The sequence below is a fragment of the Oncorhynchus kisutch genome, linkage group LG10 (genome assembly GCF_002021735.2).
Source record: "Oncorhynchus kisutch isolate 150728-3 linkage group LG10, Okis_V2, whole genome shotgun sequence".
Taxonomy (NCBI): Eukaryota; Metazoa; Chordata; class Actinopteri; order Salmoniformes; family Salmonidae; genus Oncorhynchus; species Oncorhynchus kisutch.
In genome coordinates, this window is record NC_034183.2 from 56,376,923 (window position 1) to 56,394,701 (window position 17,779).

Consider the following 17,779-nt stretch of genomic DNA (forward strand, 5'->3'; position numbering starts at 1 on the left):
AGCTTCTTCAGGCAGAAATTTGCATCCTGTAGCACTAACTCCAAAAAGTTCTGGGACACTGTAAAGTCCATGGAGAACAAGAGCACCTCCTCCCAGCTGCCCACTGCACTGAGGCTAGGTAACACGGTCACCACCGATAAATCCATGATTATCGAAAACTTCAACAAGCATTTCTCAACGGTTGGCCATGCCTTCCTCCTGGCTACTCCAACCTCGGCCAACACCCCCGCAGCTACTCGCCCAAGCCTCTCCAGGTTCTCCTTTACCCAAATCCAGATAGCAGATGTTCTGAAAGAGCTGCAAAACCTGGACCCGTACAAATCAGCTGGGCTTGACAATCTGGACCCTCTATTTCTGAAACTATCCGCCGCCATTGTCGCAACCCCTATTACCAGCCTGTTCAACCTCTCTTTCATATCGTCTGAGATCCCCAAGGATTGGAAAGCTGCCGCAGTCATCCCCCTCTTCAAAGGGGGAGACACCCTGGACCCAAACTGTTAGACCTATATCTATCCTGCCCTGCCTATATCTATCCTGCCCTGCCTATCTAAGGTCTTCGAAAGCCAAGTCAACAAACAGGTCACTGACCATCTCGAATCCCACCGTACCTTCTCCGCTGTGCAATCTGGTTTCCGAGCCGGTCACGGGTGCACCTCAGCCACGCTCAAGGTACTAAACGATATCATAACCGCCATCGATAAAAGACAGTACTGTGCAGCCGTCTTCATCGACCTGGCCAAGGCTTTCGACTCTGTCAATCACCATATTCTTATCGGCAGACTCAGTAGCCTCGGTTTTTCTAATGACTGCCTTGCCTGGTTCACCAACTACTTTGCAGACAGAGTTCAGTGTGTCAAATCGGAGGGCATGCTGTCCGGTCCTCTGGCAGTCTCTATGGGGGTGCCACAGGGTTCAATTCTCGGGCCGACTCTTTTCTCTGTATATATCAATGATGTTGCTCTTGCGATTCCCTGATCCACCTCTACGCAGACGACACCATTCTGTATACTTCCGGCCCTTCCTTGGACACTGTGCTATCTAACCTCCAAATTTTTATTATTAAACTGCCACATACAGAGGTTGTATTTTCCTATAAAGGCTGAGACCCAACTCTTGTTTGTTGGGCTCTTAATGCTGCACTGTTGAGTGGATTGTTAACCAGCTCCAGATTTGCAAATCTTATAAAAAAAAGTTGTTGTTTTGAAGAATCTGCAGTCTCTCTTCCTTTTGATTAAAATTTCCACGACACCTTCCATGGTGACATCACCATGTGGTAAATGATATACCAATACAAAAGAGAGCTTCAAACCTCTGCCAATAGCAGCTACTTTCTCAGACCACCCCCAGACAGTCCTAGCAAAATTCTTGCTTGAGAAATTGCCCTTTGCTAAAAAGCTATTTTTGTTACTATTTGACCATTTTAATTGAAAACAATCACTGTTAGGTACATAATTGTTACCCAGAAAGGATTTTGATATTGAGATAAAAACAGCATTGGACCTATAATATGTTCCTTTGGATATTCGGTCTCATTCTGCCCAATATAATAACCAGAAATCTCAAATTTGGACTCATCAGACCATAGGATAGATTTCCACTGGTCTAATGTTCATTGTTTGTGTTTCTTGGCCCAAGCAAGTCTCTTCTTCTAATTGGTGTCCTTTAGTAGTGGCTTCTTTGCAGCAATTTGACCATGAAGACCTGATTCACGCAGTCTCCTCTGAACAGTTGCTGTTGAGATGTGTCTGTTACTTGAACTCTGACGCATTTTTTGGGGTTGCAATTTCTGAGGCTGGTAACTCTAATGAACTTATCCTCTGCAGCAGAGGTCACTCTGGGTCTTCCTTTCCTGTGGCGGTCCTCATGAGAGATAGTTTCATCATAGCACTTGATGGTTTTTACAACGGCACTTAAAGACACTTTAAAAGTTCTTGAAATGTTCCATATTGAATGACCTCCATGTCTTTGAAGTAATGATGGACTGTTGTTTCTTTTTGCTTATTTGAGCTGTTCTTGCCATAATATGGACTTGGTCATTTACCAAATAGGGCTATCTTCCATATACCACTCCTACCTTGTCACAACACAACTGATTGGCTCAAAAGCATTACGAAGGAAAGAAATTCTACACACAAATTAACTTTTAACAAGGAACACCTGTTAATTGAAATGCATTCCAGTTGGTTGAGAGAATGCCAAGAGTGTGCAAATCTGTCATCAAGTCAAAGGGTGGCAACTTTGAAAAATCTGAAATATATTTGGATTTGTTTAACACTTTTATTGGTTACTACATGATTCCATGTGTTATTTCATAGTTTTGATGTCTTCACTATTATTCTACAATTTAGAAAATATTAAAAATAAAGAAAAACCCTTGAATGAGTAGGTCTGTCCAAACTTTTGACTGGTAAATATGGACTGTTTAGGGACCAAAAAATAAGTAGTTAAATACATGTACAATTTAATTACAAATGTTTCTTGATCTGTCTTATATCAGATATACTGTTGGACAGACACTTCAGAACAAACATCCTTTAGATTTTTTTGGGGGGCAGTATCTGTCGTTCCATGGAGTGTATCTGTTATAATAATTTTTAGTTTTTATTGAATCTTTATTGAATCTTGAATCTGTTTTTCCATGTATCGGCTAATAGTAGTAAGGCCAAAAATAACGTTTCATCACGTATTTTTTTTTATATTTTCTTTTATACTTCATGGGTTGTTAAAATTCTAAATCACATAGCAAAAGTATCCTTGTTATGTCCTTCTTTAAACAATTACATATAGCTTAGTAGACATTTGATGAACTGACTTGTTGGAAAGGTGGCATCCTATGACGGTGCCCCGTTCAAAGTCACTGAGCTCTTCAGTACGGGCCATTCTACTGCCAATATGTGTACATGGAGATTGCATGGCTGTGTGCTCGATTTTATACACCTGTCAGCAATGGGTGTGGCTGAAACAACCAAATCCACTCATTTGAAGGGGTGTCCACATACTTTTGCATATATAGTGTATGTCTTAAACGTTGTTCTCACGGATGGATTATGTTGCGAAACAGAAGCAGGGTTTGGAAGGGACCTCCTACAATGCTCACAGGGTAGCCACAAAACAACCACATCCTCAGTGACACTGCAGCAGATGACGACTTCCAATATGTCAGATATGTCATTGTGCACTGAACTTGATCACACAGTCTGTGACACAAATTAATGAATTCATTTGGCTTTAGAACTACTCGAACAATGATGCCATGTGGCATGGTTAGCCAAATATATCAGAACCAATAAGGTAAGAATACTATCTGAATAGTATTTTTCTGAATAACATTGAAGTACAATATCTTTATTCTATTGTTAGCGTTGTCTACCATTGTTAAGATTTCTTTGTGTGGGGTTTGGTGTTATTGTAAACGCATTTGTAGCTTACATTTCCAGACTTAACCTTTGCTTGACATGAAAGTGATAGTTTAATTCAAGACTTTCTCCTTCTTCTCGACTTCAATACAATACTATATATTTGTTTCCTACACTTCCAGTAATGGTTATTTCACTTCAAATAATGAACTCTAACACAATGACATATGTGATTTATTGTTTTTCAGGCTTTCAGGTGCCATTGATGATCTCAGTTATTGAGCAGAACAGTCCATTGTTGCCCTCATGGCTGTGAAACCACCGCTAATCAGCTCACTGGTGTTGTGTTACCTGATTCAATATGGTAAGTTGAACTTTTTCTCATCTATTATTTGTGCTATATATTGTATTGATTTTCAAGTGATGTGTTTTCTCAAACACATATCTAGATAGTTATCTCCTATGAGTAGTAATTGGTTGGATTAGCAGGAAATGTTTTTATCACATCAGGATACCAGCTGAGCCTTATATAGACTATGAGTCTGGGTACCATGGCACTGGCATCACACTGACCACATCATCCTTTTTTCCTGCATTCACAGTTGCATGTTTCTGCAATGTCACCTGCACCACAGACTACAATACATCCCTGAACTGTTCCTGCTCAGGCACAGTGCCCTCGTCTCCCATTCTCCTTGAGGCAGAGTGCAGGTACACACTGTTCTCTTTCACTGCTGTGTGTCTGGCCTTGCACCAATAGATTTAAGAGATCACATTTAAACATATTTATGTACTGTAACATTTAAACATATCATTTTAAGAAAAACATCTGAATGTTACATAAACCTTTTCATATTTGGTTTTGTTTTTCTTCACAAAATCTGTATTTGAATAGTATAATCACTGTTCTCTCTTTTCAGAGATTCTGTTGACCAAGTGAATGATAGCTGTGAAATAACACCCTCACAAAGCTGGTGTATAATACAACCAGAAGATTTTTTCATGTTAATATCCACGGACACTACTTGCACTGCAAGAGTAAAGCACACAGGAAAAGAAGACAAAAGGAAAACGGATGACTCAACTGACTGGAAATTGTATAAATTAGGTAAGTGGAGTAGACCTATGTCATAGGATGGTTTGTACTTTCCCCTGAACATTGTCTCTGATTCAGTGACAAGATATGGCATGAATAAGAAGTGTTTATTATTAGCAGTAAGGTCATCTTATTAGCCACTTATCAGCCAATTACTGGATTGAGTATGGTGTCCTATTCTGCTGTGACACATTTTTATCAGCAGTTTTGAACTTTGCACAGCTTTGAAATGACAGTGTTGAACAGTCTTTACAATGAGGATTATTGTGTGATGTGGACTGTGCGTCCTGGGTTCTTATGCATCACCCGCTTTGAAAGCTAATATGGTACAAATGATTAAGCTTTGTGCACTTGAATCCATACCTTTTTCATATAATGGTTCCAACCCAAGCTTCTCGGCCTTTTCTTCCATAGTGAAGCCGCAGCATCCAGTCAATGTACAAGTGACAGAGAACATTGACGGCTACAACGTCACTTGGCAGATGGATAAAAACATTTACCTTGATAAATCCCTCATGTACAGGGTGCGGATTACAACAAATAATAACTATATAAAGGTAAACAAAATATATTTGCTATATTACATGTTTCCAATCAAATATTACAGTATGTGAAAGACCAGGTTCCCCAAACTGTTAAATATAAGTTTTTCTTTGGACCTACAGGATCCAGTCTATTACCCTGTAAGAGAGGACCAGAGGTACCTAGTGCTAAACAGCCTTCAACTGCAACCAGGAACTCAGTATGTGGCGAATGTCCAGGCCTCAGTGAACCCTGTGAGTAACTACCAAGGTCCCTGGAGTGAATGGAGCTCCACCGTAGAATGGAGGACTACAGGTACATGAATGCAGCAAGTTTAGTTTTGACTGATCTGCGATACATGCTTTACCTGGATATATTTGATTGGGACTTCATTTTTCAGGTTATAGTAATGTATGAAGTGGAGTAAAATGTCTCTCTCTCTCTCTACACTATGTGTATTTTTTACAGAAGGGGATGATAAGTTATGGTGGCAGTGGCCTGTTTTACTGACCATTCTCCCCTGTTTGATCCTGTGCTGCCTGTGCTACCTCTTTAAAATGTGAGTATGCCTTATTTATGATCCTTCAAGTAACAGTAAGTGTTTGTGTTTGCAAAAAAAAAATTATCAGACACCAACTTGTATCCTCAATTTCTTCAGGTCTGCCAATAAATGAAATGTTCTAGCCTGGTCACTATCATATGTGATACATCCAACTTCTCTGACTTTCGTCAGATGCCTTGAACAAACAACAGTTGGCTAAAGCACAAATTGATCTGCGACCAAGCTAGAAATGTTCAGCCTCTTGGTGTTTTTACAGAAAGCGTGAATACACCATACGCTTTCCTGGCATAACCTCCCACATACACAGAAACCACAGCTGATGCTCTTTACTTGAAGATACACAATGTACATATAGGGGTAAGAAAACACAGGAAGTCAGAGCTGCTTCTACATTATCATTATACCAAACCTAACCCATGATAGCACGGTGGTTAGGTTTGCTTCTACATTATTATTAGTAATCCACTTACCCTATAAAACATATTATAACACCTGCATAGAGAGAGATTCCATCTTCCCAGAAATGAAAAGTGAAAGTGTATTTGTGAAGACCTGAATAGTTCTGCTTATGTCACTTTCACATATTCACATATAATTTCCTTTGTGAAAACAACCTGTTTGTCACTTGCCTCTACATATCTTCCCTGCAGATTGTGGCCGAAGAGGCTACACTTGATGAACTATTCCCCAAGCCCAGAGGACTTTTTCAAGCCTCTCTACCACACATATGGAGGGGATTTTAAGGTAAAAATACAGGCAAAACATAACTCATTGCGTCTGTGGGACATGTTCTAAACCCCTCCAGCAGGTGTTGCCGATAGGGGGAACTTCAGCATGGCCAACAATGGGACTTTCCCATAATCAAATCCCACAATGACTACACATATGAGGGGGGCATTATAATGACTCAGTCTGCAGGGGCTTCAAGGGCTTGTTTTTCAACTCATATGTGGGTAGATGCTCAGTAGACATTGAGCTTACGTTCTACATCAGAGCAGTTCACCCCCCCAATGGAAAATACCACAGGTAGAAATCGAAACTCAGATGTTTGCTAGGGTTATATTTAAATATTTTCCGCTTCGAGTATTTTATAAATATTCCAGAAAGGTAACCACTTATCTTTTTAGATTAGCCTTTTCTATTTATATATATTTACAAAACAATTGACACTCTTATGAAGGGGTCATATCCACTGTGCTTAGTGAATACTAAAAACATGTCATTTTTAAATGTAAAATGTATTGCCTTTTTAATTTGACATGAATACAACCAGTCATGATGTTTTCATCTGATTAACCAGGTTTGTGTCCAACGTTTTTATGCGGGTAAAGTACGTCAGATAAAAATGTAATGACAGGCCTGATGGAAACGGTAAACTTTCCACATGTCGACTAAACAAAATATGCTAGACAATGTGAGATCTTTTTGTGTCGGTAAATTGAATTATGCGAGAAATTTCGGTGGAAACGCTTTTATGTGCAAATATTGATATAATAACTATAATTTCGAAGTAAACTTGGGAGTCACGGGATGACACGTTGTGCGTTCCTCAAACTATGACTTTTCGGGAAAACATGCACTTTTAGTTGATTAAACTACAGATTAAATACATTATGATTAACTTCACATGGTGGTGAAAGTGCTTTTAAAAAAGAAATCTCGCTCTTTTGTCCATATAATCTCATCATACGTGCGCTCTAGCCAACAGCGCGCAGATAGCGCGATGAGTTGTTCCCAAACTATGGGGGAACTCAGTCCAGGTTTCAATTTACTCTTGAAAACTGTATTAGTAGAATGCACAAGGAATAATTTCGAAAATGGGTAGTGTATCATCAGTTTTCCTCTTGTCATGTCAGTCATTGCATACCTTAGAGGCGGCAGGGTAGCCTAGTGGTTAGAGCGTTGGACTAGTAACCGGAAGGTTGTGATTTCAAACCCCCGAGCTGACAAATGTCGTTCTGCCCCTGAACAGGCAGTTAACCCACTGTTCCCAGGCCGTCATTGAATATAAGAATGTAAGAATGCGCATATTTGTTTTATGTGGATTCTTTGATATTCGCATGAAGGTCTGTTGCCAATTCCTTCAAAAAGTAGGCTACTTGTGCACGTTTGTCCACAAAATAATAACAGCATCCAAGCAGTGCACTGTGCACCCGCCATTTGAAAATGGAAAGAGACATCTGTTAGGCTACAAAACACCAAAAAGTGCAATGACATTCGGGGATTGTCATATTAGGTATACTCTTGTAGCCTGATGCGTCTTGCTGCCCACGCGCGTTTCAGTCTCAGCCTCGGCCAGTCATCTCTGCCTTGGCAAAATGTCATTGTTCACGTCGAACCACACAGCATTTTGGAGCGTATACCATACGTTTTTAATTCAATTCGCTCATTTCTATTGCGACTGACAGGCGGCAACGATAAATTCTGGTGTAATAGCCTACAGTTTTCTTGCCATCTTCATTTAAATTATTGTGATGGGCTCATGTTTTACCGGTATGGCGTAATGCCACTATTTATTTAGCTGGTACTCTACCCGACCATGGCGGCCCTCTTTCACCCATGACTATAATTATATCATGATGAAGGAAACAAATGTGTTGGTAAAACATATTAAAATATCAACAGCCTCTGTCACCTAGCTCTAAAGTGTACACCCAGTACCGTTTATCATCAGGGGGCTCATTTATCAACTGTGTACATTTCTTATTAAATTATTGCAGAGGTGGAAGTTCTAGGATTTGTGCATGCAACAAAATATATGCATGTTTTCATTGATAAATAAGAGCCATATTATATTTGTGAACTCGGGAACGAGCGCTACAATCCCACCTGGAAAAAGCCCTTCATTCACTTTTTATGGTGACAGAAATACGAAAATTTGCTGTATGATTTGGAAATGTTGTAACTGGGCCATGTCCGTTTCTACAAGAAAGCACAATAGCACATTTGATAACATTTCTGTGGAGGTGTAGGCAGAATGTTTTAACTTCCCAGACATGCCACTATGCAAATCTTATGCCATTAGTAACCCTTAGTGCAATCCCAAATAGCTTTTTAAAATGATTATTGTATTGTGAAAAGTACAGTGCCTTCAGAAAATATTCACAGGCCTTGACTTTTTCCACATTTTGTTGTGTTACAGTCAGAATTTAAAATGGATTAAATAGCGAAATTTTGCTTCAATGGCCTACACACAATAACCCATAATATCAAAGTGGAATTATGTTTTTCGATTTTCTTTTTACAAATGAATTCTAAATTAAAATCTGAAATGTCTTGAGTCAAAAAGTATTCAACCTACTTGTTGTGACAATAATAAATAAGTTCAGAAGTAAGGATACGCTTAACAAGCCACATAATAAGTTGCATGGACTCAGTAGTGTTTAACATGATTTTCGATTGTCTCTGTACCCCAAACATATAATGAATTATTAAGGTCCCTCAGTGAGCAGTGAATTTCAAACACAGATATAATCACAAAGACCAGGGAGGTTTTCCAATGCCTCGCAAAAGGCACCTATTGTTAGATGTGTAAAACAAAAGGCAGACATTAAATATCCCTCTGAGCATGGTGAAGTTATTAATTACACTTTGGATGGTGTATCAATACACCCAGTCATTACAAAGACACAGGCATCCTTTCTAACTCAGTTGCAGGAGAGGAACAGCTCAGGGATTTCACCATGAGGCCAATGGCGACTTTAAAACTATTACAGAGTTTAATGGCTGTGATGGGATAAAACTGAGGATGGATCAACAACATTGTATACTCCACAATTGACAAAGTGAAAATAAGGAAGCCTGTACAGAATAAAAATATTCCAAAACATGCATCCTGTTTGCAACAAGGCACTAAAGTAATACTGCAAAAAAATTGGCAAAGCAATTCACTTTTTGTCCTTATTACAAAAGTGTTATGTTTGGGGCAAATCCAATACAACACATTACTGAGAACCACTCTCCATATTTTCAAGCATAGTGGTGGCTGCATCATGTTATGGGTATGCTTGTAATCAAAGGGCGGGGGAGTTTTTCAGGATAAAAAAGAAACGGAATGGAGCTGAGCACAGGCAAAATCTTAGAGGAAAACCTGGTTCAGTCTGCTTTCCACCAGACAATGGGAGAGGAATTCACTGTTCAGCAGGACAATAACCTAAAACACAAGGCTAAATCTACACTGGAGTTGCTTACCAAGAAGGAAGTGAATGTTCCTGAGTGTCCAAGTTAAAATTGTTACTTAAATCTACTTGAAAATATATGGCAAGACCTGAAAATGGTTGTCTAGCAATGACCAGTAAACAATTTGACAGAGCTTAAAGAATTTTGAAAATAATCATGGGGAAATGTTGCACAATCAAGGTGTGGAAAGACAGCTGTAATAACACAGTTGATAAATGAGGCCCCTGATGATAGAAGCACCTTTGGCGGAGATTACAGTATTAACTCAGGAGTGTAAATGAGATATTTATGTGTTTAATTTATACATTTAAAAAAAATATATATTCTGAAAACGTGTTTTACCTTTTTCATTATGAGGCATTATGTGTAGATGGTTGAGTAAAACATATTTGATCAATTTTGAATTCAGGCTGTAACAACAAAATGTGGAATAAATCAAGGGATATGAATACTTTCTGTTTGTGAAAAAGTATGTTTTATTGTTAACATACAGTGCTGTGCCTATAATAAAATTAAGACTTTAACCCCTATTGCTCAGCCCCGATATCTATGTACCTCAACCCACTAACCCCACACACACCTACACCCAGTTACCCACACACCCGGCCCTGTTACCCCAATGCCCTTACCCTAAGACCCACATGCCAATACCCTAATATTGATACAATTAAGCCACGATGCACATGTATCCTTGCCCTATAAGCCCCATTTCTTACCCCTAGACCGCAGTTCCTTTGCCAAAATACCTCATCCCTGTTACCTGCTTATCACAGCCCTGTTACCCACTTTGCCTAGGCCTGTATTCCCCAAGTATTCTGCTAATAATTTCATAGATAAACTCATAATACGTGCCAAAACCCCATTCACTTTTATTCCTACCACAAACTTGCTGCCAGAAAAGATTTGAATAGGCAAATAGACATCCATCCAGACCCATTGCCTGTATGAGCCTTGTGTATCCCTACACCCCATTACTCATAAAAACTAAGTAAATCCATGGGCACTCTCAAATAAAACAGGTCTACCCCAGTGCCCAAGCCTCAACGTTCATACAAACCAGGTCTACTCTTTTGTCTTTTTTTAATAGTTGGGGTGGCGCTACAGGTACAATATTCAAATTCATATAATTTAATATTCTGTTCATATCATGTTTCCCATTCATTATTTCACACATATATTTTCGTGTTGTACCTGTGGGCTGCCACTCCGGAAAAAAACAAACATAATTTGTATCATATTACAGTTTAAGTAATAATACATTCAGAATGTGCATGGAAAAGAAAACAAAAAAGAAGTGGGTCTCCAAAAACTACCCCCACCCCCCCATTCCCCTGACCCCACCCAGATAACATGTCTCCATCCCACCTCCAAATACGATTATGATTCAAGCCCATATAATAAAGGTCAAAGAAACATAGTCGACATGTTGCTATGCTATCTCCTTGCTGACGGCAAATGTATGTTTTTATGTTTTTATTAGCCAACCATTATTTTTTGGTGCATATGTACCTTTGATAAATGAGGCCCCTGCTTGTTTCTCAACTACCGTTACATCAACATCCAGTAGGGGGAAGTGATGTCCATGGGAAAATGAAAGCCATGCATAAAAAAAAAACATTTGAGATAGGCCAACATTGAAGGAATATGTGTAGAGAGAGACATAGATTATGTGTCTTAAGTCAGTAAACAACCAATGGTGTCAAAACAAGTGTATATTCAGAATGCCATTATCAATTTGTACTGGGCAGGGCTTTGGTGGGGCACAATGTGTACTTGTTCTGAGATCAGTCCGAAAGATCCCTTTTCATGTCATCCAGAGTATAGCAATTGCGCGCACACACACACACACACACACACACACACACACACACACACACACACAACAAATAGATGATGATAAATCGTTTATGGGTAGATGTAAATAATCTTTTCACATAAAATTGTGAAAATGCAAGTATTTGAAAGAGCGCTGAAATCTTTTACTTCCTCTGTGGCTGCAGAGAGTCTGGCAGAACACCAGTAGCATTCTTGATACACACGGGAAACTGTTGTCTGTGAAAAACCCAGCAGCTTTGCAGTTATTGACACACTCAAACCAGTGCGCCTGGCACCTACTACCATACCCCGTTCAAAGGCACTTAAATCTTCTGTCTTGCCCATTCACCCTCTGAATGGCACACATACACAATCCAAGTCTCAATTGTCACGAAGGCTTAAAAATCTTTCTTTAACCTGTCTCCTCTCTTTCATCTACACTGATTGAAGTGGATTTAACAGGTGACATTAATAAGGGATCATAGCTTTCACCTGGTCAGTCTGTCATGGAAAGAGCAGGTGTTCCAAATGTTTTGGACGCTCAGTGGATAGTGTTCACGTTTGTATTCCTAGGCATTACGAATCAAGCTCCGCAGAAACAGACATCCAACTGGAGCACACAGTCAGTGGTGTAAAGTACTGGAGTACAAATACTTTAAAGTACTAAAGTTGTTTTTGGGGGTATCTTTACTTTACTATTTATATTTTTGACAACTTTTATTTTCACTCCACTACATTCCGAAAGAAAATAATGAATACAGAATCGTTACTCGTTACATTTTGTAATCTTAGCAGGACAGGAAAATGGTCCAATTCACGCACTTATCAAGATAATATCCCTTGTCATCCCTACTGCCTCTGACCTGGTGGACTCACTAAACACACATGCTTCGTTTGTAAATTATGTCTGAGTGTTGGAGTGTGCCCCTGGCTATGCAAAAATAAATTAAAACAACTAGAAAATTGTGCCGTCTGGTTTGTGCAAAATAAGGAATTTTAAATTATTTATACTTCTACTTTTGATACTTATTTGAGAAATGACATGTATTTTTGATACTTAAGTATATTTAAAACCAAATACTTTTAGACTTATTAGTATTATTAGTAGTATTTTACTGGGTGACTTTTTATTTGCTATTAAGTTATCTTTACTTTTACTCAAGTATTACAATTGGGTAGTTTTTCCACCACTGCACACAGATAATCATATTATCACATTCACATGAATTATTAGAATATTACTTATGATTCTGTATTAATATCAGTGATGTAGTGGTAAAAAAAGAAGTGGAAAATGGATAAGATGAACATTCACCAATAAACGAAAAAGTATGACATTTGTATAACTGTATTGTTTGCATTTTAATGTAGGCCATGTCGAGATGTTCAAATTGAAACATATCTTATTTTGAAGTTCCTACCTTGTTTGATAAGACTAGTACAAATATTAGGCCGAGACCCCAACTTTGGGAACCACTGTACTAACCTCTCTCTCTGCTAGCTTCCCCTCTCTCCTCTGCATTCAGCCTTGATCACCACACCAATGTCTCAGTAGCATACTCTCTGTAAAGCAAAGTTATTATGAGAATTTAGTAGCCTATTGTGTTGCTCCTGCTGAGGTAGGCTCCGTTTAACGTTAGCTTCTTACTTCATTATTCAATCTGGCTAAATAATACTAGCCAGAGCACTTCAACGTTGGATAGTGTTATCCTACCCTAACCTTAATCCTTACCGTAACTATTTTACATTTAAACTATAATGCGTTAGGGACGTCACAAGGATTCCGAATAGCATGGACTCTTCAAAGTTACTGCAATATAAGTCTCTACCGGCACCTAGCCACCTGACTGACTGACTATTTACCAGTTGTGCCCTCATTCTCCGAAAGTCGGTTTTGGTTTGTTTGGGGGATGTCTGTAGACACGGCAGGAGTCGCAGAACGGTTTTAAAATCGCCTTTTGTACGCCATCTCGCAAACACTGTCAGAAGCCGAGCAGCATCCCTAGTTTTGCCTACCTACTCAACTGAGCCGACTCGGAGTTTAGGTAGCTCGTTTCACGTCTCAGGCCATGGCTTGTTCCGCGAGAGGGTGGAGTTAACCATTTTGAGAGAGTGGTGAATGTGCTACTAAAAAGGCTAATCCGGGGGACGAAGGTGAACATAACGAACAATTCTTTGGCAAAGAGGCGGGCGCGATTAGAACTCGGTTAGATCAAGAATATAACGTAAACTCGTACATCGCCTTGGTCCGTACAATTGCCCTTATTTTAGCGCCCCAAAAACGTAATACTTCCAGATCAACTGTAATGTCAATACCATTGTAAAGCACAATTTCTCCCCTTTCCAACAGAATCAATTACATGACCTAAACACTGCCCGTTTCTGCATAATTCAAGCAGGCAATGAGCCTGTCGGGTCTTTCTAAAAATGGCGGGTGGGGAAGCGAAACTAATGCGTGATAGTGAGAAGAAGAGATGTCGTGTGGGAAAATAGTTTTTTTTCACTCGATCTGTCCAACTTATCACCTTATCGCCTCTAAAATGTAAATACAACACTATAAAGAGTTTATATAATGTGTCATTACATACCTATTTGAAGGTTTGTGTCGAATTTGAATCAGGTTTTTATGGCGGTGCTAAAGTGATCTTAGAAGTAAACAGTGGCTTTGAGAATGTTATCGCATGCAATGATGACGCAAAAAATGACTAGGTATCCTCCCCTTACCCCCCCCTTACCCCGCCACTGTCCATTTCTTGTTTTTAAAGGATGAGAGAAGTGCTACACTTGGTGGAGAGAGATTGTAAGGCAGAAATAGTTGCTTTATGCGTGCTGTACGTTACAACATGATACGTCTAGATGTAACTGAGGGTCCGTTTTTTCAACTTTTCTCCAATACTATAGAGCCGTTACCATGTTGATCAATGCTTGAATAGAAACCTAGTTCACACCCCCGATTTTGAAGTCAACACAGTCACTACAGTCCCATTAGTTTTCTTTGTAGCCTCGTTTGAATGTTGCGGTTGCGCACATTTGTATGGAATGGGGTGATTTTACGTTAATCATCTTCATTTTTGTCATTTAGCAGACAATTCCAGAGCGACTTACATTTCAGAATGCATATATTTCAAACTTTTTTTCTTCTCCTGCGTACTGGTCCCCCGTGGGAATCGAACCCATAACCCTGATGTTGCAATCGCCATGCTCTATCAACTGAGCTTTGATCAATGCTGGGAGCAATATTTACAGTGGGGAGAACAAGTATTTGATACACTGCCGATTTTGCAGGTTTTCCTACTTACAAAGCATGTTGAGGTCTGTCATTTTTATCATAGGTACACTTCAACTGTGAGAGACCGAATCTAAAACAAAAATCCAGACAATCACATTGTATGATTTTTAAGTAATTAATATGCATTTTATTGCATGACATAAGTATTTGATCACCTACCAACCAGTAAGAATTCCGGCTCTCAAAGACCTGTTAGTTTTTCTTTAAGAAGCCCTCTGGTTCTCCACTCATTACCTGTATTAACTGCACCTGTTTGAACTTGTTATCTGTATAAAAGACACCTGTCCACACACTCAATCAAACAGACTCCAACCTCTCCACAATGGCCAAGACCAGGGAGCTGTGTAAGGACATCAAAGATAAAATTGTAGACCTGCACAAGGCTTTGATGGGCTACAGGACAATAGGCAAGCAGCTTGGTGAGAAGGCAACAACTGTTGGCGCAATTATTAGAAAATGGAAGAAATTCAAGGTGACGGTCAGTCAACCTCGGTCTGGGGCTCCATGCAAGATCTCACCTCGTGGGTCATCAATGATCATGAGGAAGGTGAGGGATCAGCCTAGAACTACATGGCTGGACCTGGTCAATGACCTGAAGAGAGCTGGGACCACAGTCTCAAAGAAAACCATTAGTAACCAACCTCACACTCAACGTCAACAAAACTAAGGAGATGATTGTGGACTTCAAGAAACAGCAGAGGGAACACCCCCTTATCCACATTGATGGAACAGTAGTGGAGAGGGTAGTAAGTTTTAAGTTCCTCGGCGTACACATCACAGACAAACTGAATTGGTCCACCCACACAGACCGCATCGTGAATATTGTACTCTATCATCTACAGCATCTTTATGTAATACATGTATCACTAGCCACTTTAACTATGCCACTTTGTTTACATACTCATCTCATATGTATATACTGCACTCAATACCATCTACTGTATCTTGCCTATGCCGCTCTGTACCATCACTCACTCATATCTTTATGTACATATTCTTTATCCCCTTACACTTGTGTCTATAAGGTAGTAGTTTTGGAATTGTTAGCTAGATTACTTGTTGGTTATTACTGCATTGTCGGAACTAGAAGCACAAGCATTTCACTACACTCACATTAACATCTGCTAACCATGTGTATGTGACAAATCAAATTTGATTTGATTTGATTTAGTAACACACTATGCCGTCATGGACTAAAATCCTGCAGCGCACGTAAGGTCCCCCTGGTCAAGCCAGCGCATGTCCAGGCCCGTTTGAAGTTTGCCAATGACCATCTGGATGATCCAGAGGAGGAATGGAGAAGGTCATGTGGTCTGATGAGATAAAAATAGAGCTTTTTGGTCTAAACTCCACTCGCCTTGTTTGGAGGAAGAAGAAGGATGAGTACAACCCCAAGAACACCATCCCAACTGTGAAGCATGGAGGTGGAAACATCATTCTTTGGGGATGCTTTTCTGCAAAGGGGACAGGATGACTGCACCGTATTGAGGGGAGGATGGATGGGGCCATGTATCACAAGATCTTGGCCAACAACCTCCTTCCCTCAGTAAGAGCATTGAAGATGGGTCGTGGCTGGGTCTTCCAGCATGACAACGACCCAAAACACACAGCCAAGGCAACTAAGGAGTGGCTCCGTAAGAAGCATCTCAAGGTCCTGGAGTGGCCTAGCCAGTCTCCAGACCTGAACCCAATAGAAAATCTTTGGAGGGAGCTGAAAGTACGTATTGCCCAGCGACAGCCCCGAAACCTGAAGGATCTGGAGAAGGTCTGTATGGAGGAGTGGGCCAAAATCCCTGCTGCAGTGTGTGCAAACCTGGTCAAGAACTACAGGAAACGTATGATCTCTGTAATTGCAAACAAAGGTTTCTGTCCCAAATATTAAGTTCTGCTTTTCTGATGTATCAAATACTTATGTCATGCAATAAAATGCTAATTAATTACTTTAAAATCACACAATGTGATTTTCTGGATTTTTGTTTTAGATTCCGTCTCACAGTTGAAGTGTGCCTATGATAGAAATTACAGACCTCTACATGCTTTGTAAGTAGGAAAACCTGCAAAATCGGGCAGTGTATCAAATACTTGTTCTCCCCACTGTAGATGTTGACTCATAATTGAGTTTCTTTATTGTGTACAAACTATGTTGTAGCGACCTTAACCCAAAACCTAGCCAAAAGGTTTGGACCTATTGGCATATTTTTTATTTGACTTGGCAAGTCAGTTAAAAACACATTCTTATTTACAATGACAGCCTACCCCAGGCAAACCCTAACAACACTGGGCCAATTGTGCACTGCCCTATGGGACTCCCAATCACAGACGGTTGTGATACAGCCTGAATCAAACCGGAGTCTGTAGTGACACCTCTAGCACTGAGCTACAGTGCCTTAAACCACTGCGCCACTCAGGAGCCCAAATGGTAATGGTTAAGGTGTTGGCTTGCAGTCGCGGGACCTTTGTTCGAGTCCCCGTTGGGGCTACACCCCCAAATTTGCTACACTGGTGTCAGAAGTGGGATGGAGCAAGGGCGGCCATCAGAAAGCAGTGTAAACTTGAGGAATTTGGTATTGAGATTCGTGGAGACACACTCTCCTGGAGGTAATTGGTAATGTAGTGACCTTAACCCAACACCTAGCGACCTCATCAAGAGGTTTGGACCTTGTTGTATTAGTTAAGGTGTTGGCTTGACAGCCGCTGGACCTGGGTTTGAGTCCCAGTTGGGGCTACACCCTGAATTCGCTTCAGTGTACTCATATGTAATTATGGCCGTGTCCATGACAGTCACATCATTTCAAAAGATTTAGCAGGCAGGAAAAAGCTAATGAAAGATAAACCAGAGATACTGGAACCTGTGAAAACATCCTCTTGCAGCAGCCCACAGATATAAGACACTGATCTTGCCCGCACTACAAGAACTGTAGATTGGTATCTTCACTTCTCTGCCACACACGAGACACATT

At 40.1% G+C, this 17,779-nt stretch overlaps 1 protein-coding gene across 2 annotated transcripts in view; it reads left to right on the plus strand.

The window, feature by feature from the left end:
- Window positions 1-17,779, plus strand: part of LOC109898468 (interleukin-21 receptor-like) — a 28,229-nt gene that overhangs the window by 7,338 nt on the left and 3,112 nt on the right. Inside the window, exons 1-8 of one of the 2 annotated variants that reach the window (XM_020493445.2) lie at window positions 3,042-3,291; window positions 3,605-3,720; window positions 3,959-4,067; window positions 4,277-4,464; window positions 4,867-5,009; window positions 5,118-5,289; window positions 5,443-5,533; window positions 6,187-6,280. In XM_020493445.2, the coding sequence (XP_020349034.1) occupies window positions 3,663-3,720; window positions 3,959-4,067; window positions 4,277-4,464; window positions 4,867-5,009; window positions 5,118-5,289; window positions 5,443-5,533; window positions 6,187-6,280 (855 nt within the window). In that variant the 5' untranslated portion in view covers window positions 3,042-3,291; window positions 3,605-3,662. Of the gene's footprint in view, window positions 1-3,041; window positions 3,292-3,604; window positions 3,721-3,958; window positions 4,068-4,276; window positions 4,465-4,866; window positions 5,010-5,117; window positions 5,290-5,442; window positions 5,534-6,186; window positions 6,281-17,779 lie in introns of those variants that run through there. The other variant, XM_020493446.2, reaches the window with a different exon arrangement.